This window comes from Loxodonta africana, chromosome 1 (genome assembly GCF_030014295.1).
Source record: "Loxodonta africana isolate mLoxAfr1 chromosome 1, mLoxAfr1.hap2, whole genome shotgun sequence".
NCBI classification, from domain to species: Eukaryota; Metazoa; Chordata; class Mammalia; order Proboscidea; family Elephantidae; genus Loxodonta; species Loxodonta africana.
Window position 1 is genome coordinate 13,349,080 of NC_087342.1, and position 26,320 is coordinate 13,375,399.

Genomic DNA, 26,320 nt, shown 5'->3' on the forward strand with positions numbered 1-26,320 from the left:
CTTTGGGTCTTTTCGTATTTTCAATTTTCTCTATAATGAGGAAGTCATACTTTCGTTTTTTAATTATTTCTGTTTTTTAATAACATTTCCCAAGCACTTACTATGTGCTGGGCGGTACTGTTTTAAATGCTTTGTGCATATGAATACATTTAATCTGGAAAACATTTCTAAAATAAACCCAACCCAGTGTCGTCGAGAATAGTAATTTCTTCAAGGTCTCACAGTAAGCTGAAATTTGACTCCAGAATCAGCTCTCTTTCACCACCAACTTTATACTGCTTGGGGGGAGGGGTATTTTGTTTACGGCCAGAGAAATAACTTTAAAAAGAACAAATGATCAAAACAACCCACAGAACGGGAGAAAATATTTGCAAATCAATATTCAAGATTTTTTTGATAAAGATAAGGGTCTAGCACCTACAATATATAAAAGAATTAAAAAAAACTCAACAACAAAAGACAACAGAGTTTTAAAAAGGGCAAAGGATTTGAACAGACATTCAAATGACCAATAAGCACATGAAAAGACACTTAGCATCATTAGTCATTGTTGTTAAGCCCCATCAAGTCAGTTCCAGCTCACAGCAACCCTGTGTACAACAGAACAAAAACACTGCCTAGTCCTGTGCCATCCTCACAATCATTGCTTTGTTTGAGCCCACTGCTGTAGCCACTGTGTCAATCCAACTCACTGAGGGTCTTCCTCTTTTTCAATGACCCTCTACTTTACCAAGCATGATGTCCTTCTCCAGGGACTGATCCCTCCAGACAACATGCTCAAAGTACATGAGACCAAGTCTCACCATCCTCACTTCTAAGGAGTATTCTGGCTGTACTTCTTTCAAGACAGATTTGTTCATTCTTCTGGCAGTCCATGGTATAATCAATATTCTTCGCCAACACCATAATTCAAAGGCATCAATTCTTCTTCAGTCTTCCTTACTCACGGTTCGTATAACAGAATGGAATGTTGCCTGGTCCTGTGCTACCTTCACAGGTTTCAGTTCAGGTGGACAATAATCTGTTCTGATCTACAGGGTTCTCACTGGCTAATTTTTGGATGTAGATCACCAGGCTTTTTCTTCCTAGTCTGTCTTAGTCTGGAAGCTTCACTGAAACCTGTCCCCATGAGTGACTCTGCAAGTATTTGAAATATCAGTGGCATAGCTTCCAGCATTACAGCAACATGCAAGACATTGTAGTACAACAAACTAATGGGTATAGTATGACACACTACGATGGCTGTAAGTTAAAAAATGGAAAATAAAAAGTGTTCGGGAGGATGTGGAGAAAGTGAAACCCTCATGTACTGCTGGGAGGAACGCAAAATGGTGCAGCTGCTTTGGGAAACAGTTTGGCAGCTCCTCAAAAGGCTAAACAGAAAGTTGCTATATGACCAGCAACTCTACTCCTAGGGATATACCCAACAGAACTGAAAATATACATTCACGCTTAGAGAGAGCACCCACAGTGTTGTACTAAAACCCTGTTTCCTTTGCTGGCTTCCCGGCCCCCCAGCTTTGCATCTGAATTCTGCTTTTGCTTGGAGGTTATATGTAAACCCCACTGCACCTGCGTAGTATGGTTAAGAATGTTGTTGATGTAACCTGTATGAACTCCCTACTTGTAAATCCCCTTCAAAGTAACTTCCCTGCCCATCCTTGGCGAGCAGTCTTGGCAGCAGCTCCAACTGACTCCTTTCCTTGTACAACGAAATAAAGGTGCCTTTCCTGCTTTCCCACATGGGTCTCTTGTTTATTGGCCAATATGAGTCATGCCAAGCAAGTACCTGGGGTTTCTACCCGGTAACGTTTCTGGCAAGCTAGCCAGGAGCCATCTGCTCGGTTCCTGAGGTAGATGAGAAAACAGACTGGCCCTGACATCTGGCACCACCAGGAGATTTCTCCTGGAGACCCTGGAGCAGCTCTGAAGGCTGATCCCCCCAAGACCCAAATGATGGCTTAGATGGGAGACACGAAATGCTCTTGGGTTGTTTGGTAAGTACCTAGGTAAGGCCTCAAGAGTCCAAAGAAGTGGGAGAAATTGACCATTGAAGGGATTAGGCATCAGGTTATTTTGGAAGTAACAAGGTAATTCCTAGGAAAGGCCTTAGAAGAATCCCAAGAGGTGGGAGGAATTAAAGGCTCAGGTACCTGTTAAGTTGGCGTACTGGATTAGGTTGTGCGAGTGTGTAAGTGTGTATATCCAGAGAATGGAGAATGTCCAAGGGATCCCAGCGTGCAGCCTGCTAAGATGCATCCTTAAGAACTGGGAACAGAGACTCAGACAGACATGACGCTGGTAGCTTGCTTGTCCCTTTCCTACTTTTGTCTCTCTAAATACATGCCAAATAAAACCCTTCTTTTTGTTTTACTATACTTTGTGGTGTTTTCACCCTACAAGAGTTAACGGTGTGGTTGTTGCAGGGATTCTAAAACCATGAATCCAGTCAATCTCAAGGAGCCCCGGACTGCGGAGCAGAGGCGGACAAAAAGAGAGGTCCTATCTTCTGGACCCGAGCATTCACACGCCACATTCCTTTGACAGCAATGGGGTGAGTGCTCTCAGAAAACAAACCTTTGCTTATTCTTTTTTGCTCTTTTTCTCATGTTTTCTTAAGTTCTGTTCAGCATATTTGTTTGAAAAACCAGTTGTTTGATTAAAGACAATCTTAGATTTTTGCTTGATTGTTTGTTTAAGAGTGGTATCTAGCAACTCTTGGTGAACTGCAGTTTAGGTCCGGATTCAGGCATATGAAACATTAAAGAGGTAATTCTATTTTCAAAGAGCTTTGAGTCACTATCAGCTGCAAAAATTTGGGTACGGGTCAACCAGTAAAAGCCATTAGGGTGGTCGGTGGCACTTATCATAAGCGTTCAAGACTCCTGTGACAGGATAAGGTGGTCACGAGACAGGCTAGGGCACTCGGCTGCCTGTCACCAGCAAGCAAACTCTCAGACAATGAAGGTACACATTGGTCTAAGTAGAACACTGTCCAAAGCCCACGGTGTTCCTCGTTAAGTTTCTTTTTGTGACTCAGAGAAAACCTGGAAAACAGTGCTCTGTTTTGCCACATTTGCAGGGGAAGGTAGCAGCTCCTGACCCGTGTTATGAAATCTGCAGGGAGAAGTGGTAGCTCATGACCTGTTTTATAAAATTCCCAGGGAGAAGTGGTAGCTCCTGACCTGCTTTATGATACAGTTTCTCAGTAAAGAATCACAGTGTTAAAGTCATCAGTAGCTGCTTTACTTTCCACCGGGAGGAACTTGTATATTTAAGGTCTAAAATAAGAGGCTAGGTCTCCAGCCAGCAGAGTGAATAAAGTTCAAAAAAGAAGGAAACCAAAAGCTTGAACCTTAGACCTTCATATCTTTTATAAATAAGCCTGGATTCCCCCCTGGTCTTCTGAGGCACTGGTTTGGGGTTGATATTTAAAAATGCTATAAACCGAGTACTCCAGAAATACTTCGGAATTTCAGTGACCACTTTGGGATAATGAGCTTTCGTTCGTGTTATCTTTTCTCTTTGGGTAACTGTTGCTTGAAGCTCAGGTTTTGTCAAAAGGTCTAATATTCCTCCATCTGAGGTTCTGGCAAATTAATAAGTTTTATCTAGAACTTGTTTTTCTCTGCTATATTGAGCTGATCTTACCAAAAATTCCATATACACTTTAAGACAGGATCCCCATATCCCTGTTTTCTGTGGTATTGGTCAGTGAGTTTATGTGGTCTTTCTGTCTCCTTTTGTTCTGAGAGCTTGCTTCTGGTCTACACCGCTGTGTCTAAGTTTCTGTCTTGCATCAGGTTGGAGGCTACGGCTGAGAATTGCTGTTTGAAAGAACCTCAGTTCTTTCCTCATCCAAGAAAAACTGTGTCTTGTGTCTGTCTTATGATTTAGACTTTTAGTAGCTATATTGAAAAGCTTTATGTTTAAGTCAATTGTAAAAGCAGGGCCTTTCTAAGTAACTTCAGCTAGATATTACATGAAATGTGTTTTACTTAAAGTAAAAGGCTAATTTTGTCTTAAAGTAAAACTAACAGTTCCAGAGTATGAAAAAGAGGCATAGGACAAGCCTACAAAAAAACTGCTCTAGCAGTTGGTATTTACTGGGTAGATAAAAGGTTGTGATAAAGAGAAAGCACAACTGCCTTCTAAGAGAATAGTTTTTACTATTAGAAATTAGTTCTCTTTTCCCTTTCAAAATGCCTAGATCAATTTACACATAGGTAAATGAACTGGGATGAACCTGCCCCCCAGCCCCCAATCTTGCTAGCCAAGAATGGATGGATTTATTTACAAAATTGCTGAAGAGGTTTGGTATTTACTGGTAGACAAGCTTTCAAAATGCCTATAGATCAATTTAAATGTATGTAAATGAATCAGAATGGTCTAATCTTGTCTTATACCACGAGTCGAAAACAGGAAGGGTGGGGCAACATCAGGCCTCCTCCGTCCCCAGTCTCCAGGGTCATACAGCTCCAGGAAGTTACTACAGTTAACAGAAATTGGGTGGAGCCCAATCCTAAAAGAACTATAAACAAGTTCTCTCTATTGTAGGGGAACTTTAAGAAGCCAAAAAATAGAAATCACAATGAGACACACGTGAAATGGCCTGGGAAAATGTTTTCAACCCTAGCTAGACACTTAAGGTTATATCCATATCAGTGAATTCGGTCAGTTAAGCAGAGACTCTGTGATTTCCAAAGCTATTGATAAAATCTTTAAGGGCTAAAATTAGACTGGGAAAATAGTAAAAGCTGAATGAAAACAGAATGTTTAAACAGACTTTCTTTCAACAACGATTATGTTTTACAGTATATAGGCTTAAAATAATTTCTAAGACCTTTTAGGTAACTTACTGATGTTAAATTGAATTAATAGATATTTGTCATAATTTACGCTTATACACTTTCGCTTTTTATGCCACAAAAGAAAGGACATATATATGTATATCTGGGTCTGCTATGAGTGTGTTCCTTTTTGCCATTTAAAGGGTGTAACAGGATTAACGGGATAAAAGGTATACAACAAAGGCAACTTTTAAGAGGTTTATTAAAAAGAAATTTACTTGATATGGTCAAGTTTTATCTGTCTGACTAAAGTTGATGGTTTAATTTATGAGATTTTTTAGGAGCTTTAACGTTAAATAATATATAAAACAAAGAACTGAGTTTCTTGCTGTTAAAATAACAAAATTTTCTTTGATTTCTGAGTTGAAGGGTTAATTCATTCTTTGTGTAATCTGCCTCAAAGACAAAGGTTTGGTCTCTCATTAGAATAAGGTTTCTTAGTTGAAAACCAAGCCACATGACTTTAGGAAAAAAAAAGCTAAGGTTTTTACCTTTAAGATCTTTAGTTAAATAACTTAATTTCTCAGTGACCTATAATAAACTCCTGACAACTCTGAAACTTCATGGAAAACCACAAAAAATTTTTATAAAGAGAAAGTGCTATAAAGTTTCATTTAATAAATTACACAGAACGTGTTGTCAAAATCAAGAGAAACGCCTGATTCTCTTGGGGTTAAAATTTATGTTAGTATTTCCTCTTGCATTTTTGCCTAATATTAGACAGCAAATGCATAATATTATGCCATAATTTTATTATTTCTTAATTACTAATTTGGTCACAACTTTATCAAAGCCAATGGTTTGATTGTAGAATTCATACCACTTACCTATGAAGTTTTTTTTTTTAATTACTATTCAGGTATTTAGAGACTTGATAATCTTGGTATATTCTTGGCATATCCTGATGATACGGTAGTATGTGCCAAGATTATTATGTATCATATCTGAAGCTATTTTTAAAATTTCAAAATATTTAAATAATCTTAAATTTTTAATTTAATTTTTAAAATAATTTCAAATTTAAAATATTTAAAAATATGGTTAATGGTTATATTTAGAAATATTTTTATCTAAAGTTTTTTTTTAACTGATTTTATTTGGCCTTTACGTTATGCTTATAATTAATTTCTCTCAGGTCTTTCACTATAAGAGTATTATTTTTATAAATTAATCATGGCCATATTACATTTTGTCATCTGCAGATAAGTTTTTACTTTGTTGATTTGCTGAAAACGTTTGACCAAAATATCTCAGCAAAAAGATGGACTATACTGGACTGGAGAAAAGGACTGTGACTAGACTGAATAAAATTTCCAGAACTCCTGTGCAGAAGCCGGCAGGTTCACAGATTGCAGGTGATCCTGAATCACGTGGAACAGAAATGAACTACATGAGACTGAGTAAATGAAAGGAAACTATGGGTTTTATTTGGGGATACTGCTGATGTTTTAAAGTCCTACTTTCTGGATATAAGAAACCATTTTCCTTTCTCCCAAATCATCTAACTAATGGGTTTACATATTGTAATTCTTAAAAGTTCTTGGTGGTAATCTTAGTAAAATTGTAACTATCATAACCTGAGATGTGTCTGAAATTCGAGCCATGATCTTACAAATCAGAACAGCATTAGATTTCCTATTAGTTCTCCCGAGGAGCTGATTGTGCCTTAACAGACAGATGTTGCTGCGTTTATATTAACACTCAGTCTGAGGTCTGCAGAATGGAGTTGTTGCTGAGGCACATGAAAAGCCATTACTGATGCTGCTTATGTGCAGACGAACACCTCAAGAGATTTCTTTCCTTGGTTCAAAGACCTTAGGGTCATGGTTTCACTGGTTATTTCAGACAACTGGCCTAATATTACTGTTACCATTTCTATTCTACCTCCTAGTTACCTCTTGTTGCACTTGGGTAAATAACACAAGACAAGTAGAACAAGATATATATAGAATTAGGCAACGAGCTACTTGATTACATGCTGTAACACCCTTACAAACACCGTATTTATTTGCCTGGTTACCATCAGGAATAAGTACATGGGCTAGATCACTACAGCAAGGAACAGTAATATTCTTAGTCTGCATCCTAGTATTAGGCACGTTAAACTTATCTTCTATTGTCTTACACATTTAAAAGGCAAAAGAAGGCCTTAGGCTAAAATGTTGATGTACATTGAGTCTGCTCACTTTGGCAAAGGGATTGATGAGAACATAACTCTTACTTAAGACCCTGGTGAAGAACCAGATGGTATCTGGTGGAAAACCAACACCTTGTGTTTAAAGAACCTGCCATGGCCGCCATCTAAGGGCTCAACTAAGTCCAGGTATTAATCATCAATGTGCTACCTCCAAGCTCTGATCAAAAGAAAAGAATGATTTAGGAGATAATACTGGAGCCATATCCCCTATCCTTGAGCATAGAGAATGTGACCCTGCTGAAGCTGGACTCACAAAGACTCAAAAGACATATCAATTAGGCCCTGAGGTATAAAGACAATAGCTAAGAGAATAAAAATCTTTTAGGGAAATAGTCACATAAACAGGGCATAAAAGCCACTCTTTTTCTTTTAATATTTAGTAAATAGTTATAAACCAACAAGAGGTCAGTAGCCACAACGAAAGGCCTAGGTCCAGTATTTATGCCCCTCCCCGAAATTATGCGAAACAATTCCAAGCCGAGCTATAGCTCAAAATGGACACTGGTCTCGAATGACCAATGTCCCAAAAGAAATGAGAGGAGTGAGACAGAGCCCCCACAGTATTGTATTAAAAACCCTGTTTCCTTTGCTGGGCTTCCCCACCCCCCAGCTTTGCATTTGAATCCTGCTTTTGCTTGCAGGTTATAGGTAAACCCCATTGCACCCACGTAATATGATTAAGAATGTTGCTGATGTGACTTGTATGAACTCTCCACTTGTAAACCCCTTTAATAGTAACCTGCCTGCCTGCCCGCCCTTGGCGAGCAGTCTTGGCAGCAGTAAGCACCGACTGACTCCATTTCCTTGTACAATGAAATAAAGGCACCTTTCCTGCTCTCCCACCTTGGTCTCTCATTTATTGGCCAATATGAGTCATGTCAAACAAGAACCTGGGGTCTCCACCCTGTTACAACACAAAAACTTGTACACAAACATTCACAGCAGCATTGTTCACAATAGCTGCAAAGTGGAAACAACCCACATGACCATCAACTGATGAATCGGCAAATGAAATGTGGTATATCCATACAGTGGACTATGACTCAGCCATAAAAAGGATGTGGTGATAGATGCTGTGATATGGATGAACCCTGGAAACATCACGCTAAGTAAAAGAAGCCAGACACAAAAGGCTCCGTGCTGTACAACGCTATTTATGTAAGATGTCCAGAATAGGCAAATGTGTAGTGAGGAAAAGCAGATTAGAGGTTGCCAGGAGCAGGGAGGAGGGGGCAATGAAGAGTGACTGCTTAAGAGGTATGGGACTTCTTTATGGGGTGTTGAGAATGTTCTGGAACTAGACAGAGGTGATGGTTACACAACACTGTGAATATACTAAAAACCACTGAATGGCACACTTTAAAGGTGGCTATAACGGTACATTTTACGTTACATAAATTTTACTTCAACAAAAAGAACAAATAATCACCTGTACTAAAAAACTCAGAGCAGTCTCTCTCAGCTGCAGAGATTTCTCTTACGTTCCTTTTCCTTTAAGTATTAACCTGAAAATGTCAAATTACTATGCCTGATCTATAAAATGGGATCGTAATAAGTGCTGTCATGAGAAGGTTTTGAAAGGAGCCCTGGTGGTTCAACAGTTAAGCCCTCGGCTAACCAGAAGGCGGGCAGTTGAAACCCACCCAATGGCTTAAAGTGGGAGAAGGATCTGGTGGCCTGCTCCAGTAAAGATCAGAGCCCAGAGAGCCCTATGGGGCAGTTCTACTCTGTTATATAGGGTCTCTATGAGTCAAAACTGACTTGATGGCACCTGAAAACAATAAGGTTGTAAGAAGACTAAGAGTAAACAAAGCCCTGGTGGTGCAGGGGATAAGAGCTTGGCTGCTAACCAAAAGGGCTGGCAGTTCAAATCCACGAGGTACTCCTTGGAAACCCTATGGGACAGTTCCTATAGGGTTGCTATGAGTCGGAATAAACTCAGCGGCAACGGGTTTTTTGGTTATGACAGTAAATACATGTAAAGTGCTCAGAACAGTGCCTGACACGATACCTCTCAAAAAATGTTCCCCATTAGCAGTCGTATTGGATTTGGAGCCTAATTAGGATGTGAAAAAAAAATTACAATTCCTGTTTCTTTCCAAGTTAGTGTCTAACAGACCCTGCAGTGAGTGGCGGGTTTATGTGACTAAAATAAAAAAAGGAAGAAGCATGAGATGATTTTTGTTACTGCTGACCTAGCATTTAATGTTAAAACGCAGTAAACATTTCAGTCCGTGATTAGTATGAGATGCTGAAGAGTTTCAGTATATTAATCCCGCTACACCTATCATGAGGGGTGTCTGGGTGGTGCAAACTGTTAAGCTCTGAAAAGCTGGCAGTTCAAGTCCACCCAGAGGAACCTTGGAAAAAAGGCCGGGCAATCTGCTTCCAAAAGGTCACGGCCACGAAAACCCCGTGGAGGGCAAGTCTACTTTGAAACACACAGGGTTGCTGTGAGTTGGAATCGACTGAACAGCAACTGGTTGATGGAAGTGCAAGTGGGTTCTAGAGACCAAAACCTGAACAATTCTTTGAGATATGCTACAGACCAACATGAGAGAGAGAGAAACGGAGAAGCCGGAAGGGAGCCTGGGTAATTTTCTAGTTTCTGTTGAATCATTAACAGATATCATAGAGCAACTTCACCACAGTGCTTAAAACACTCAATGTCTAGACTACTAAGCTTACCCATATTTAAATACAAGTTAAACATATATTCTGCAGTTAGACAGCCTCTAGGGTATGGAGTCTTTTGATTAGTTACAGCACTGTTTTTTTCCTGTATGTTAACTCCACTTTAGAGTTGACAGTAACTGCTTTATCTCACTATATGTCAAAGACATGAAATGTTAGAAGTTTTCAGGGAAGACGAGGGAAAAGGCAAAATCGAGTTACTTAAGAGAACGAAAAAAGCAGGTTTGCGTATGTTTCATGTTTTGTGCAATGCAAATACGGGTCAGGCAGCTGACAAGGCGGAGGAATAAAATTACAACCAAGACTAAGCATCATAAATAGCACCTGAAGCCACAAATAAAAAGACACATTCTACATGAGTCAGAAGTAGAAGGGACTATTAGATTAGCATTTTTTTTTCAATAATGTGGGAATATCAATAATAGCACATGAACAAATATCTAGGAGTTCCTGGGCTGGGCAAATGGTTAAGCATTTGATTGCTAAGAGAAGGTCTGATGGTTTGAACTCACCCAGAAGACCCTCAGAACAAATATTAAATATCTACCATATTCAGTGCTGTTGTTGTTAGATGCCATCGAGTAGACTGACTCATGGCAACCTCATGTGTGCAGGATAGAACCGCTCCATAGGGTTTTCAAGGCTGTGACCTTTCACAAGAAGATCACCAGGCCTGTCTTCTGAGGCACCTCTGGGTGAGTTCAACCCATCAACCTTTCGGCCAGTAGTTGAGTCCTTAACTGTTTGCACAATGTCTAGAAACGTGCATATATAACACATGAACAGATACATAAACAAATACATATTGTAAACTATAGACCAGTTAGTCTTAAAAACAAACCAACCAACCCTTAGGCTAAACTGGCCTTCTGAAACTTCCAATAAAATTTTCATCTCCGTAGAGTGAATGGTCAAATAAAAAAAAAACGATTAGAAATAAAGGATTCTCTAGAGATAAGGAAACCACTGCTGAGAAGGTAGGAAAGCTATTGAGGAGACATTATTCTGGCTACCTATAGTCCTACCTGTATCTGTGTTCCTCCTTCCCATTCTGAATCGTATCTGCTTTCCACGAAGGACCTCGGAAAGGTGTTTGGCATTCCAGTGTCGTGCTGGCCAATCAAAGACCATGTTACAGAAGATTGCAGGTTGTTGTAAAGACATTATAATTTCTTTTGCTTTCTCTGGTGTGAAAGGTTTAACACGTGCACCTAGGGAGGGAAATAAAAGCAACAGATAGACAACTATAAAATTATTTCGTATAATCTGAAGGAAAAAAAAGCTAATATCGTTTGTCTTATGGTCAATCTTTCTATGAAATTGCCTCGCATTTACACTTCATTTTTCCTGTTTATGTAACATTTGGCTTTAAAGGGCTAGAATTCTTAAATAATTCTTCTCATATTAAATTTTAAATGTCAGTAAATACAATTTTCAATGTTAAAACTGAAGCTTTAGTGGAAAAAGTTTTCCAATTACTTCTATAAATCTTAAATGATGCAAAAAATTGAAAATATGATCTCCTAAATAGAAGTTTATGTGTGAAACGCTGAAGGGAACTACTCTAGAACAACTCAAGTTGCTGGAGTTAGCAACAATTCTACTTGGTACATCACATGTTTAAGCCAAAAAAGAGGCACATGAAAGAATGAACACAGCAGTCAGTCTGGGAGGAGGAAGTTATTTTTACTTCAAGATTTAAAAAGATAAAAGATGTGTTAAGGTGGAATTGATGTTAATCTTAGGTTTCAAATGGATCTACAAACGCCGTAACTTTCCGAGGAAATGCTTAAATAAATTTCACAGAACCATGAAATGTTAACCCTGGGTGGGAGAGTAAAGACTATAACATAACCCACTGCCATCGAGTCGATTCCGACTCACAGCGACCCTATAAGGAAAGACTAGAATTCCTTAAATAAAAAAGCAGGTTTAAATTTCACTTTAAAGACATCTTAAGACAGAAGGCTCTTTGCGCTGGGGCGGGGGGAGGGCGGTTAAAAATGCTTCATACTCAGACTCCTACCACATATGTTTATGAACCTCAAGAACAATCAATTAAACCTCCATTTCAGTTACGTAATCTGTAATCACTGAAAAATTAAGAAAAGGCCATAAATAACACAGATTTTTCCACCACCCAACTGTCTTCCATATTTTCTGGTAAAAGGAAACGGGATGGGAGAGGAATTCATTGAGGAACTTGAGTAATTTGTGCTGGTCTAAATGAAAGACTTGTATTTTTTAAGAAAGTGAAAATTAAAAAAAAATCAATTTGGCCTCCTTTCTCAGACAGGAAGTGCAAAACCTTGGAATCTTTTTCAAAGCCCTAGGTGAAGGTAGACAGGTTCTAACCCCTCTACCGTAAACATGTGAGAATACTCTGGTACCTTCAGACACAGCCACTGCTCCCAAGTGAGGAGCAAATCAGTTCTGAAGCTTTGAGGGAAAGGACAGGTGGAAGAATTGGAGAATATACAGAGTGAAGAACACAGAAAACCAAAACCCGGTGTCACTGAGTCGATTCCAACTCATAGCGACAATATAGGACAGAGCAGAACTGCCCTGCAGGATTTCCAAGGAGCGGCTGGTGGATTCAAACTGCCAACCTTTTGTTTAGCAGCCATAGCTCTTAATCACTGCACCGCCAGGGCTGCTACTGGGTCACTATAGGGTTACCATGAGTCAGAAACGACTCGATTGAGTCTTTTGCAGATGTAGGGATGGAGTGAACGAATGTATTTTGCAAGTGGATGGCCGTGATTTGGGAATTCAGAGGGCAGAGTATAGTGAACTGAATTGTGTCCCATAAAAAATATGCCTACCTGAGCCTCAAAATGTGACCTTCTTTGGAATAAGGGTCTTTGAAGATGTAATTAGGTAAGAATTTCAAGATGATATCATGTTGGATCAGGGTAGGCCCTAAATCCAATCACAAGTGTCCTGGCAAGAGACAAAACCAAAAACCTGTTGCCGTGGAGTCAATTCCGACTCACAGCAACCTTACAGGACAGGGCAGAACTGCCCCATACAGTTTCCAAGGACCAGGTGGCGGATTCGAACAGCCAACATTTTGGTAAGCAGCTGAATGCTTAACCATTGCACCACCAGGCCTCCAGAAAAGGAGAAAGCACAGAGATACGAGGGGAAAAAGACCATGCGGATGGAGGCAGAGATTGGAATGATGCCTCTATAAGCCAAGGAACGCCAAGGATTGTTGAAAGCCACCAGAAGATCAAAAACTTGGGAGCAGCATGGAATGGATTCTCCCGCAAGCCTCCAGAAAGAACTAATCCTGCCAACACCTTGATTTCAGACTTCTGGCCTCCAGGCTGTAAAAGAAGAAACTTCTTTTGCTTAAGCCACCAAACTTGTTACAACAGTCCTAGGAAACTAACGCACCAGGCTACAAACCTAAGCACGAGGTTATCCAGATTGTAAGGCACCAAATCTTCCCAGACTTGGAATTCCTGGATTCACATGTATGAAAATGAGCAAGGTGCATTTCTAATATCTTTTTTAAGTTTTTTTAAACTATGATAAAGCTATACTATAGTCATGATATACTTTCTTGTTGGTTGCATATAAATTGGAACCCTCCTTTTGGGAAGGAACTAGGAAAATTAAGCAGAAGTCTCAAAGAACCACCCATTATCCCAGTAACTTTTGTTATAGGACTATGCTCTAACAAAACAATTAATCGTAAGTTATATATATATACGTTTTATACATACGCACACACGTACACACAAAATTTCCACTACCGTAAATGTTATTAGGTGGGGCCGGTCCCTGGAGAACAACATCATGCTTGGTAGAGTAGAGAGTCAGTGAAGAAGAGGAAGGCCCTCATCGAGATGGACTGTCACAGTGACTGCAACAATGGGCTCAAGTATAATGACTGTGAGGATGGCACAGAACGGGGCAGTGTTTCGTTCTGTTTTACATAGGGTCGCTATGAGTTGGAACCGAGTCAAGGACATCTAACAACAACAACATATTGCAACACCAAAAATATAAACATCCTAACATCCAAAAGCAGAAAAATATTTACTAATTAAACCATACCAAACCCAGTGCTGTCGAGTCAATTCCGACTCATAGCGACCCTACCGGACAGAGTAGAACTGCCCCATAGAGTTTCCAAGGAGTGCCTGGCAGATTTGAACTGCCGACCCTTTGGTTTGCAGCCGTAGCACTTAGCCACTATGCCACCAGGATTTCCATTTACTAAATTATTATGTAACAGTTCCATGATACAGTACATCCATTAAAACAAATATAATGGCTATAAAGAAATGTGTAGAGACATGGGATAGGAAGGGTGGGCAGGGAGTGGAACTGCCTAAGAAAGCTATAGTGATAGCCAAGCAAAAAGTGTTATAATGTGGCCCTGAACAACAAGGGTGGCAGCGAGGGAGGCAGAGCTGGTAGAAATAGAGAAATACTAACAGAATAATGTCAAAGAACATTACAACCAAAGAGATGTGGGGTAGGAGGCAGATGTAGCTGTTAAGACTGGGGTTTCCAGACTTGGTGACTTGCCATAAGGAAAAAAGGAAGTCAGGAGCAACAGCTAGTCCTTGGTGGGAAGACTTTGCTTTAAAAATTATCATCATTACAATACTACATATTCACTTGTATAACACTTTACTGTTTATACATCGAAAGTGCTCATCAGATACTATCAGAAACTTGGGAAATGTGCAGAGAAAGTATTTTATTCCCATGATTCAAGGGAAGAAATGGAGACTCAGATGTCAGACGTCAACATACCAGTGATGAACTAGTTATCAAGTCCCCTGAGTCCAAGTCCAGTGATCTCCGTACTGCACAATTCTGTTTCCAGGGAATTAAAACTGTGGGACTTAAACTAGGACTGAAAACTCATAGAAGAGTTAATATAACCTGAAAAGATAAGTAGGTTCAGAAAAGCTTTAGACTGACTCAAAGATGACAAATTCATGCGTCTTGTTAGGGAAAGAGGAAGGTTTTGGGGTGTGTGGGGGGCAGTTATATCTGCAGTAGAGACTGCTAGCTGCCTACCTACCCAATACCTATTCTCTTCTTCCTTACTAACACAACTCTGGGCAACAGGCATAAAAGGAAAATAACATTTCCCAGTCTCCTTTGCAAACAGAAGTGGTCAGAGATGTATCTACAAGTTGCTGAGTTGGCCTTTCTGCCCTTATCCTCATAGCCTACATGCTCCCTAGAAAGCAGACATAATGGTGAGAGCATAACAGCCATCTCGGATGCATAAGACAAACGCCTGGGGCACTGGAGACCTCAGCCAAAAGAACGCAGATGTTCGTCCACCTTAGAGCCACTGAAACACCAGTGAACTTCTACTTCCTAAAGCCTTTTATACAGAAAATAAACCCTTATAAGCAAGGCTCTGCTATTAGTTCATTACTGATATAACACCTCACCTCATGAGGCTGCTATTCTCAAGGACAATGATACTCTCTCTATAAAGTGCTTTGTAGCTTAGGTTGGCTGCATCACGGCTTATCTGACCCACCAGAGCATTCTTTCAATCCTAAACTTGTAAAATACCCAAGCTTTGAACATCTTGCTTCTAGAACTTTAAAGGGCAGAGAAAAAAATGAAACACCAGTCCCCTTAGGGTGGGGATTTACTTATTCTGAGTATCTTAAACCAGAGCCAAGAGATCAAATGACTTTGAATGTTCTCAAAACGAAGCTCATCTTTGGGTAAAATATGTCTGGTACTCTTCCCCAAATCAGCACATTGGCATTAGTAACACGTGAGTACTGTTTTGATGGGATAGCTTTAAAGAAGTATATAAATATTGTTCTCTAATGTTAAAAAAAAAAAAAAAAAAGAACATATTTAATGACTGATCTAAAAATCACAGACATTCCAGAGACTATTTAATACAAGGCCCTAAAAACTAAAATTTGCTGAGAAAGCACCTGGCCCAGTGACTGACATATACTAAACGCCCAAACATTTGCTAAATGAATGGAAAGTACTATAAAACGTACGCAGAATGGAGCGGCGGAATGTTCACCATAAAGGGAAATAAGCGTACTTAGAGAATTTCAGGCCCACCAGTGACATAAAACAATCAGCTGCTTGTGAAATAGAACTAATTTGGCTTCTGATGGTTTAATCAACAATGAACTGGGCCATTAAATGAACAAATTTAAGTATTACCATTTCCTTTAAAGAAGAGTGCAATGCTATATCGCATTAATTAAATAGCCTAGGGGTGCACCCAGTCATTCCATTCCAGGGATATCTGCCAAGAGCTATAAAAATTCTGAAGCAACTTTGACAGCCTTTAAAAGATAAGTATATTTAGTCTAAACTTGCAGTAAGCAGCAATTTCTAACTAGATGACTTAGAAACTGCTGGAAAAACAGATTCGTGATCTAGGTGTTCCACAGCAGGCTTCTCTCCCTCAAATGTACAATGTTATTCCGTCAATTTACTACAGCCCTAGATACAACTAATTCTGTGGAGATAGCAAAACACCATCAAAAAGCAAACTGCCTTTTTTCTCAGTAATTTTTTTTTTTTTTTAATCAATGCAAAGTACAAGATACTTGGAAACCTAATTCTCTGTTGCCGGCAATCTGTTCCAGTCAATTAATACTTGGCCTCAGTTTGTATCTGAGATTTAGAATTCAAGACGAGCACAGGAAAACTTACCAAGTTTTCACGACAGTCTCCTAGTACTGAGGAACATAATGAGCCCTGAGCTGGAAACGACTCGATGGCAACGGGTTTTTGGTTGGCACAGTGGTTAAGAGCTCAGCTGCTAACTGAAAGGTTGGTGGTTCAAACCACCAACTGCTCAGTGGCAGCCTGCTTCCATGAAGATTACAGCCTTGGAAACCCTATGGGACAGTTCTACTCCTGTCCTTACAGGGTCGACTACGATGGCAATGGGTTTGGTTTTCTGGTTTACTGACGAATATAACAAAGATTCTGAAATTGAAGTTAATTCGTGTCTCTCATGTCAGATACAATTTTAATGGAAAAATTATACTTATTAAAAGTCTACTGGAAGGTTAAAACACTACTGAAAGAAATCAAAGAAAGCCTAAATAAATGGAAAGACACGCTGTGTTCATGGAGTGAAAGACTTAATACTATCAAGATGGCAATAATTCCCAAAGCAACCTATAGATTTGATACAATCCCTATCAAAAACCTCAATGACCTTTTTTGCAAAAATGGAAAATCCAACCCTAAAATTCATATGAAATTTCAAGGGACTCTAAAGAGTCAAAACAATCCTGAAAAAGAGGAACAGAGTTAGAAGACTCACACTTCCTGATTTCGAAACTTATTGCAAACCTACAGTAATTAAAACATTGTGGAATAAGAATAAACATATAGATCAATGGGATGGAATTGAGGGCACAGAAATAAACTATACATACATCTACATCGATTAATTTTTGACAAGGGTGACAGGATGATTTAGGGGAAAAACGGTCTCTTCACTACTGGATATCCACAGACAGAAGAATAAAGTTAACCTTTACCTCACACCATATACAAAAATTAACTGAAAATGGATCAAAGGCTCAAATGTAAGAGCTAAAACTATAAAACCCTTAGAACACAGTGACTTGCTCATGATCACAGAGCTAACGAACTGCAGACTCTGAGCCCCTGCTCGTTCCACAAGCAGAACAGCCGCCTCAGTAATTCTTAAAGGTTCCCTTCCTCCAACTCCTTTTACTTTCCCCAAGTGACTGCACTCTACACTGTGTTCATACCTTGTACCACAAGAAAGACTGTTTCGAGGGTAAACTGATGAAAGTGTTTACTGAACTGAATGTTGTTGTATAAATGGAAGGTATTTTTACTGTCAACCCTCTGCTGTGACCCAGAGATTTCCAGGCTCCAAAAAAAAAAAAAAATTTTTTTCTTTTTTTTCCAATAAGGATTTCTTGGCACCTCGGCAACACACTTTTCAACTATTCATTAAATGCTTTTTAAGTGGGGCTCAGTGCATTGCATAACAGACTAAGACGGAATAATAAAATCATGACAACGCACGCACACGCCCACAAAGTCTTTTAGAAGGTAACATAAGTCAGAAGTTACAACAGAGAGACTCACCATAAAGTTTCAGCATAAATAAAAACTGGGTCCTGGCATGGTAAGCTAATTTATTTTCGAATATATATTTGTGCGTGTCTAGGTAAATATACATATACACACATATTGGTGTATATATATATATACATATATCCATATACACACATACGTATAAGCTGTTGTTAGCTGCCATGGACTCAGCCCCCAACTCATGGCAACCATATGCACAATGGGGTCAGGCTATTGTGATCCATAGGGTTTTCACTGGCTGATTGCTCAGGTGTAGATCATCAGGCTTTTCCTTCTAGTCTCTCTTAGTCTAGAAGCTCCACTGAATCCTGTTCAGCATCATAGCAACATGCAAGCCTCCAATGATAGACAGGTGGTGGCTGTGCTCGCGATGCACTGGCCAAGATTTGAACCCAGGTCCCCTGCATGGAAATTGAGAATTCTACCACTGAACCACAGCTGCGCCCATATACGTATATAATGGTTTCATCAACATGACAACTATTGTGTGTGTGTATGTATAAATACAAGAAATCTAAAAGCTTCTGGAATGGTAAATATTAGGAATGGGAGATATTAGCATAAAAAATAATGAACATTTGGACCATGTCAGAAAAATGCTGACGGTATTATGTAAGTGCTATTTAATAAAATGATTGTATTTGTACCAAAAACCAAATGGTAAAACTTGAACCAAAGATAATTTTTTATTTTAAAGTCACTACTTAAAAATGCCAATACAAACTAAGAAAACTTCCTGAAAGGTAATATAATGCTTAAGTAAAATGATGAACAGTCACACACCCGTTGGATTTCAAGGGTTAGAAGGTGGGGTCACTGAAGAAACCATAAACTGAAGTACTGAGATCGTTATAGCCATGTGTTAGTTATCTAGTGCTGCTATAATAGAAATACAAGTGGACGGCTTTAACAAACAGAAATTTATTCTCTCACAGTCTAGTAGGCTAGAAGTCCAAAATCAGGGCACTAGCTCCGAGGGAAGGCTTTCTCTCTCTGTCAGCTCTGGAGGAAGGTTCCTTGTCATCAATTTTTTCCTGGTCGGGGAGCTCCTCAGGCACAGGGACCGCAGGTCCAAAGGACACGCTCTGCTCCTGGTGCTGCTTTCTTGATGGTATGAGGTCCTCCTGTCTCTCTGCTCACTTCTCTCTCTTATATCTCAAAAGAGACTAACTCAAGACACGATCTTGTAGATTGAGTCCTGCCTCATTAACATAACTGCCTCTAATTCTGCCTCATTAACATCATAGAGGCAGGATTTACAACACATAGGAAAATCATATTAGATGACAAAATGGTGGACAATCACATAATATTGGAAGTCATGGCCTAGCCAAACTGATATACATTTTGGGGGGACACAATTCAATCCATAACATGGCGTAACCCGTTCACTACCTGTACTTGCTGTGGTACTGAACGCTGAAGCAGGTTCTGGCTGGGCACAGGAGACAGTTACATGTCGGAGAGCTACCAAGGTTCATAAGCCTTTAGCTTCTTCCCATTCCCTTACGCTTGTAACCCTTGCCCAGCTAACCCAGAAAATTTGTCTTCTCTTCCCCAGTTTAACCCCTTTATGAACCGAAAACATCTGACCCATACGTAACAAAAGGCAATACCAGCCCTAAGCCTAAATCAAGAAAAGTAAATCTATATTTTAAGTGAAATTAATGATACACAGAATGGTACAGCAAACGCTAAAGCTCAGCACTTGGCACAAACTGATGCTACATAAGTGTTTTCTGAATAACTAATTCAATAAGAATTCACACCTCATTCTTCGTAATGCACAAAACTTTATTAAAACTCATCTTCCACAAAACTACAATGAGATACCACCTCACCCCGTTAGAATGGCAACACGAAAAAAGGGAAAACAACATGTGTTGGCAAGGTTGCGGAGACACCGGAATTTGCATCCATTGCTGGTGAGGATGTAAAATGGTATGGCCATTGTGGAAGACAGTGTGGCGAGTCCTCAAAAAGTTGAACATGGAAGTACCATATGATCCAGCAATCCCAATCCTAGGTATATACCCAGAAGAAGTGAAGGCAGCAAGGCAAACAGAAACCTGTACACCAATTTTCACTGCAGCATTTTTCACAATAGGCAAACGGTAGAAGCAACCGAAATATTCACCAGCAGGTGAATGGATAAACAAAATGTGGTATATACACACAATGGAATACTACTCAGCCAGAAAGAGAAATGAAGTCCAGATGCACGCCACAACATGAACGAACCTTGGAAACATCAGGCTGAATGAAATAAGTCAGTCACAAAAGGACCAATAGTGTATAATCTCACTTATATAAAATAAGCAAATATAGAGAAACCAAAGATTATTAGTGGTTACGAGGTATCTTAGTCATCTAGTGCTGCTATAACTGAAATATCACAAGTGGATGGCTTTAACAGAGAGAAATTTATTTTCTCACAGTCTAGCAGGCTGGAAGTCCATATTCAGTGCACCAGCTCCAGGGAAGGCTTTATCTCTCTGTCAGCTCTGGACGAAGGTCCTTCTCTTCAATTGTCCCCTGGACTAGGAACTTCTCCTCGCAGTAACCCAGGGTCAAAAGGACACGTTCTGCTCCAGGTGCTGCTTTCTTGGTAGTATGAGGTCCAGCACTCTGCTGGCTTCCCTTTTCTTTCATCTCTTGTAAGATTAAAGGTGGTGCTGCCCCCCCCCCCCCCCCCGCCACCAACTCCCTTTACATTGGATCAGGGATGTGACCTTACTAAGGGTGTTAAAATCCCACCCTAATCCTCTTTAACATAATCTAATCTTGCCTCATTAACCACAGGCAGAGATTAGGATTGACAACACAGGAAAATTACAATCACAAAATGGAGGACAACCACACAATGCTGGGAATCACGGCCTAACCAAGTCAACAAGATATTTTTTGGGGACACAATTCAATCCATGACACCAGGGATAGGAGGGAGCGGGACATGGGGTGTTTTGGATTAGGGGATATTGAATTTATGTTAACGGTGGTGAAATAGTTTGGAAAAGAATAGTGAGAACGACTGCACAATTTGAAAAACATAATCGATGTTACTGAATTGTATATGCAGAAATTGTTGAGATGGCTTATGTTTTTGTTCTGTATATTCTTATCACGATAAAACTTTTCAAAAAATAATATACTTTGCCAAGATGAAGATGATGTTACAAAATTCATTATATGGTATATAAAATATACTACAAAAATGCGACTCAATTATTTCCTTACACAATGCATAATGCAATGTAATAAATGCAAACTGCATGTGCCCTGAAAAAATGAGACACAAATACAGCTATCTTTTGATTTCTCAGCTCTTCATAATGAGCTACTGAGCATAACCAGGAACAGTCTCAAAGCGTCAGTTCAATTTCATACTCACCCGGACCTGTTGGAAACCCTGGTGGCATGGTGGTTAAGTGCTACAGCTGCGAACAAAAAGGTTGGCAGTTCGAATCCACCAGGCGCTCCTTGGAAACCCTATGGGGCAGTCCTACTCCGTCTTATAGGGTGACTATGAGTAGGTATCGGTTCGACAGCAATGGGTTTGGTTCTTTGGTTTGGGTTCTGGACCTGCTCTTTCCTGCTCCACTCTGACTTATTGACTCATAATTACCCTCCCCACTACACCATCCATTGCAAAGTGCCTTCACTGTCAACCCTCCAGTGCATCTCTCCACTTCCTCACTCTAGTTGGTGCCATGCTCTATGCTTCTGAAAACACTGAAATCACGATCTCTCTCTCTTCTCCACTTCAACACTTGTTTTTATCCCTGCCCTCTGGTCTCAGTGGGCATAAACTTTCCTTTTTTCACCTGTGTTCTCTGTCACGGCCTTAATACTTCCACCCCAACATGCCTTCGGTTTTCATCCCCTCACTTACCAGAAATGGTCTCTTCCATTTGCTTTTTTTTTCTTTCTATTTCTTAAGACTACTGGGTGGTGTTACATTTTACATTCCCACCAGAGAGGTATGATGGTTCCAATTTCTCCACACCCCCACCAACACTTGTTATAATCTTTTTATTATATCCATTCTACTGAATGTAAAGTGGTATCTTGTTGCTGTTTTAATTTTCATTTTCCTGATAACAACAACAAATGTTCATAGCCATTAATATGCTGTCTCTGGTTAAACGTCTATTCAAATTCTTTGCCCATTTTTGGACTGGATTATTTTTCTTTTTATTACAGAGTTGTAGGAGTTCTTTATATATTATATATTCTGGACACAAATCCTTTATCAGATATCTAGTTTTTTTTTTTTATTGTGCTTTAGGTGAAAGTTTATAGCTCAATTTCTCATACAAAAATTTATACACATATTATGTGACACCAGTCGCAACCCCTATAATGTGACGACACACCTCCCCTTCCCACCCTGTATTTCCCATGTCCACTCAACCAGCTCTTGTCCCTCCCTGCCTTCTCATCCTGCCTCCAGACAGGAGCTGCCCATTTGGTCTCATGTATCTGCACCCTCTTCAGGAGTATTATGTCTTATAGTCCAGTCTAATTTTTGTCTGAAGAGTGGGCTTCAGGAATGGTTTCAGTTCTGAGCTGATAGAGTGTCCAAGGGCCACGGTTTTGGGGGTTCCTCCAATCTCAGCCAGATGATTAAGTCTGGTCTTTTTATGTGAATTTGAGTTCTGCTCCACACTTGCCTCCTGCTCCATCAAGTACTCTCTGTTGTGTTCCCTGTCAGGGCTGTCACTGGTGGTAACTGGGCACCATCTAGTTCTTCTGGTCTCAGGCTGATGGAGTCTCTGGTTTACGTGGCCCTTTAGCCTCTTGGGCTGATATTCTCCTTGTGTGTTTGGTGTTCTTCATTCTCCTTTGCTCCAGGTGGGACAGTACCAATTGATGCATCTTAGATGGCCACTCGCAGGCTTTTAAGACCCCAGATGCCTCTCACCAAAGTGGGATGCAGAACATTTTCTTAATAAACTTTGTTACGCCAATTGACCTAGATGTCCCCCGAAACCACGGTCCCCAGACCGCAACCCCAGCTACTCTGTCCCTCAAAGTATTGGTTGTGTTCAGGAAACTTCTTAGTTTTTGCTTTAGTCTGATTGTGCTAACTTCCCCTGCATTGTGTGTTGTCCTTCCCTTCATCTAAGATGATTCTTATCTACTATCCAGTTAGTGAATTCTCCTCTCCCTCCCTCCCCACCCTCGTACCCATCAAAGAGCGTTTCCTTCTGTGTTTAAAACTTTTGAGTTCTTATAATAGTGGTCTCATACGATACTCACCCTTCTGCAGCTAATTTCACTCAGCCTAACTCCCTCCAGATTCATCCATGTTGTGAGATGTTTCGTGGCTTCATCATTGTTCTTTATCGTTACGTAGTATTCCACTATGTGTATGTACCATAATTTGTTTATCCATTCGTCTGTTTATGGGGACATAAACCTAAGTTGTCTCCATTTATTTGCTATCGTGAACATGGGAGTGCATATATCTATTCGTACATATATCTACCCATTAACTTTCATATTCAAACCATAACAAACCTTCAAAAAAATTTCTCTATGAAGCGCACACCAATCCAACTAGTATTAGTTCTTTCTCTTCTCAGCACTCAACAACACTGAATGTGTGATATTTATATCCCGGCTAATTGCATTCTACCTTGTGATAGCTTTTAAACTACAACTTTTTATCTGTCTTTTCTCCCAAACTATATTTATAAGCTAATTCAGGTCAAGGGTTATCTTTTACCTCTCTGTATGAAGAGTCCCCTACTTACAGTGTACATTCAAATATTTTATTTTATAATGACGTGGTATTAAGTTTGCTTAAAAATAAACTTTTCTTTGATCTCCACTATATTTATTTTATCGAACATACTGACCCTTTCACTTGCATTTACTGTATGCAATTCCCTTACCCTTTGTTCACATTAGTCTTGCCTAATTTAAAGCAAAGCCTCTCTTACAGAAAGATTTTGCTCATTTAACTTGCTTTGTTCAAAGTGACCCCAAAGTGGTGTTTCTGGGGAAGGTGACAGCTTAAAGCAGGGTCAAAAATTCCACAGACAGAATTCAGAGAATCCTTCAATACGAAAATTTGAGGTAACCTGCAAAAAATGTTTTTTTTTCTGGGTAGCAGATTCAAACTGTTCACCAGATTTTTTCCCTTAGGCCTTCAAAATTAAGAATCACTGGAATCCTCAAAAGTTAAACATAGAGTTACTATAAAAGTCAAAAAACCAAACCCGTTGCCGTCAAGTCGATTCTGACATAGTGACCCTATAGGACAACACAGAACTGCCCCTCAGAGTTTCCAAAGAGTGTCTGGTGGATTCGAACTGCCAACCCTTTGTTTAGCAGCTGTAGCACTTAACCACTATGCCACCAGGGTCTCCTAGAGTTACTATATGACCCAGCAAATCCATTCCTAGGTATATCCCTAACAGAACTGCAATGTTCACACAGAAACCTACACACAAATGTTCGCAGCAGAATTATTCATAATATCTAAAAAGTGGAAACAATCCAAAAGGCTATGAACTGATGAAAGGATAAACGAAATGTGATATATCCATGCAATGGATATAATTCAGACACAAAAAGAAATGAAATAGTGATACATACTACAACATGGTTGAACCCTGAAGACACTGCTAAGTGAAAGAAAACAATCACAAAAAGCCACATGTTGAATAACTCCATTTCTATGAAATGTCCAGAACAGGTAAACCCACGCTATGAGTCAGAATCAACTCGACGGCAATGAGTTTGGTTTTTGGTAAACCACAGAGACAAAAAGCAGATTAGTGATTGCCAGAGCGGAACTCAGAGTGGAGCCCTGGTGGCACAGTGGTTAAGAGCTTGGTTGCTAACCAAAAGGTCAGCAGTTGGAATCCCCCAGCCACTCCCTGGAAACCCTATGGGGCAGTTCTACCCTATGAGTTGGAATCGACTCAAGAGCAACAGGTACAGGGAGGAAAGAACGGGGACTGACTCCTAATGGGTTTGAGACGATGATAATGTTCTGAGATTAGGTTGTGGCGATAGTTGTACAACCCTGTGAATATACCAAGAACCAATGAATTGTATACTTTAAAATGTGAACTTTCTAGTATGTGAATACTAGAAAAAAAAATTCAATTAAAAAAAAAAAAGAATCACCACCAGTTTAAATAATCCTAGGGCCCACAACCTACTCCTAATATCTGTGAGTTCTGCCACATTCTTTGAAGCCACATGACCTCCTCTTCCCCAGCTGCATAGGTGACATCTTCTTTTGCATCATCCTCCCATACCTAAACTCCATGCATTCATATTAAAACTCAACATTGCTCCCAACCACCTCCTTTCCTTCAGTTTCCTAAATCGCACCTAGTTTCTCAGGCTGGGAAACTTCAGCGATATATCCAATTTTTTTCTTCCATCAACCAGTCACCAAGGCTGGCACTTACTATTAATAATAAAAATGGTTATGGCTCATGAATGCCTAATTCCTGCCAGAGACAAAGCTGGGTTATCTACATATTATCTTTCATTTTCAAGACCATGCATTTTACAGAGGAGGAAACTGAGACTCGGAGGGGTTAAGTACCTTGTCCTTTGGTCTTTCTCCCTCCAATCTATCCTTGCCTTACAGTCAGAGTGATCTTCCTAAAACCAAACCGGATCACGTCACTTCCCCACTTAAAGCCCTTTAAAGACTTCCCATTGTCTCAAAGTCTGGACTCCTTAACTTGACATAAGGTGTTCTTTACCATCTCTCCTTCTCACCACTCCTTCACACAACTTTCTTGAGTTCCTGGACCATGTCATGCCCTATCTCCTCTTGCCTTTGGATTTGGGTTCCGTTATTCATTCACTCAACAAATACATATTAAGTGCTCATTATGTGCCTGGTAGTGTACCTGCTGCTGGGCACATGGTGGTGAATGAAAAAGACATAGTCCCTGCCCTCAGGTACTGAAGGTCTATTGAAAGAAACAGATAATAAACAAGCAATTACAGATGACTCGAGGACTAACCAAAAGTCTGGCAGTTTGAAGACACCCAGAGGCTCCTTGGAAGAAAGACCACAGCCTTGAGAACCTTATAGAGCATAGTTCTGCTCCGCATACACGGGGTCATCATGAGTTGGAATTGACTTGATGGCAGCTGGTTTGGTTTTGTAGTTTTTTTTTTTTAAGGTTGGGGGGCGGGGGGAAACCCTGGTCGCGTAGTGGTTAAGTGCTACGGCTGCTAACCAAAGGGTTGGCAGTTCGAATCCACCAGGCGCTCCTTGGAAACTCTATGGGGCAGTTCTACTCTGTCCTATAGGGTCGCTATGAGTCGGAATCGACTCGACAGCACTGGGTTTGGTTTTGTTTGGTTTTGGGGATAGGGGAAAGTCATAATGGCCATTTTAGATAGGTGGTCTGGTAAGGACTCAGGAGATAACATACTTTGAAACTTGAAGATTAAGAAGCCGGCTATGTGAAAAGCAGAT

The 26,320-nt window shown here is 40.0% G+C and overlaps 1 protein-coding gene and 1 long non-coding RNA gene across 4 annotated transcripts in view; one reads left to right on the top strand and one right to left on the bottom strand.

The window, feature by feature from the left end:
- Positions 1–26,320, bottom strand: part of HSPBAP1 (HSPB1 associated protein 1) — an 83,414-nt gene that overhangs the window by 53,396 nt on the left and 3,698 nt on the right. For all 3 annotated transcript variants that reach the window (XM_064290577.1, XM_023551706.2, XM_003412823.4), the window contains exon 2: positions 10,767–10,952. In XM_064290577.1, the coding sequence (XP_064146647.1) occupies positions 10,767–10,952 (186 nt within the window). The remainder of the gene's footprint in view (positions 1–10,766; positions 10,953–26,320) is intronic.
- On the top strand, positions 1,169–9,095 carry LOC135232421 (uncharacterized). The gene is made up of 3 exons (XR_010322942.1): positions 1,169–1,997; positions 2,427–2,554; positions 6,053–9,095. It is a non-coding gene; the product is annotated as an uncharacterized LOC135232421 (long non-coding RNA).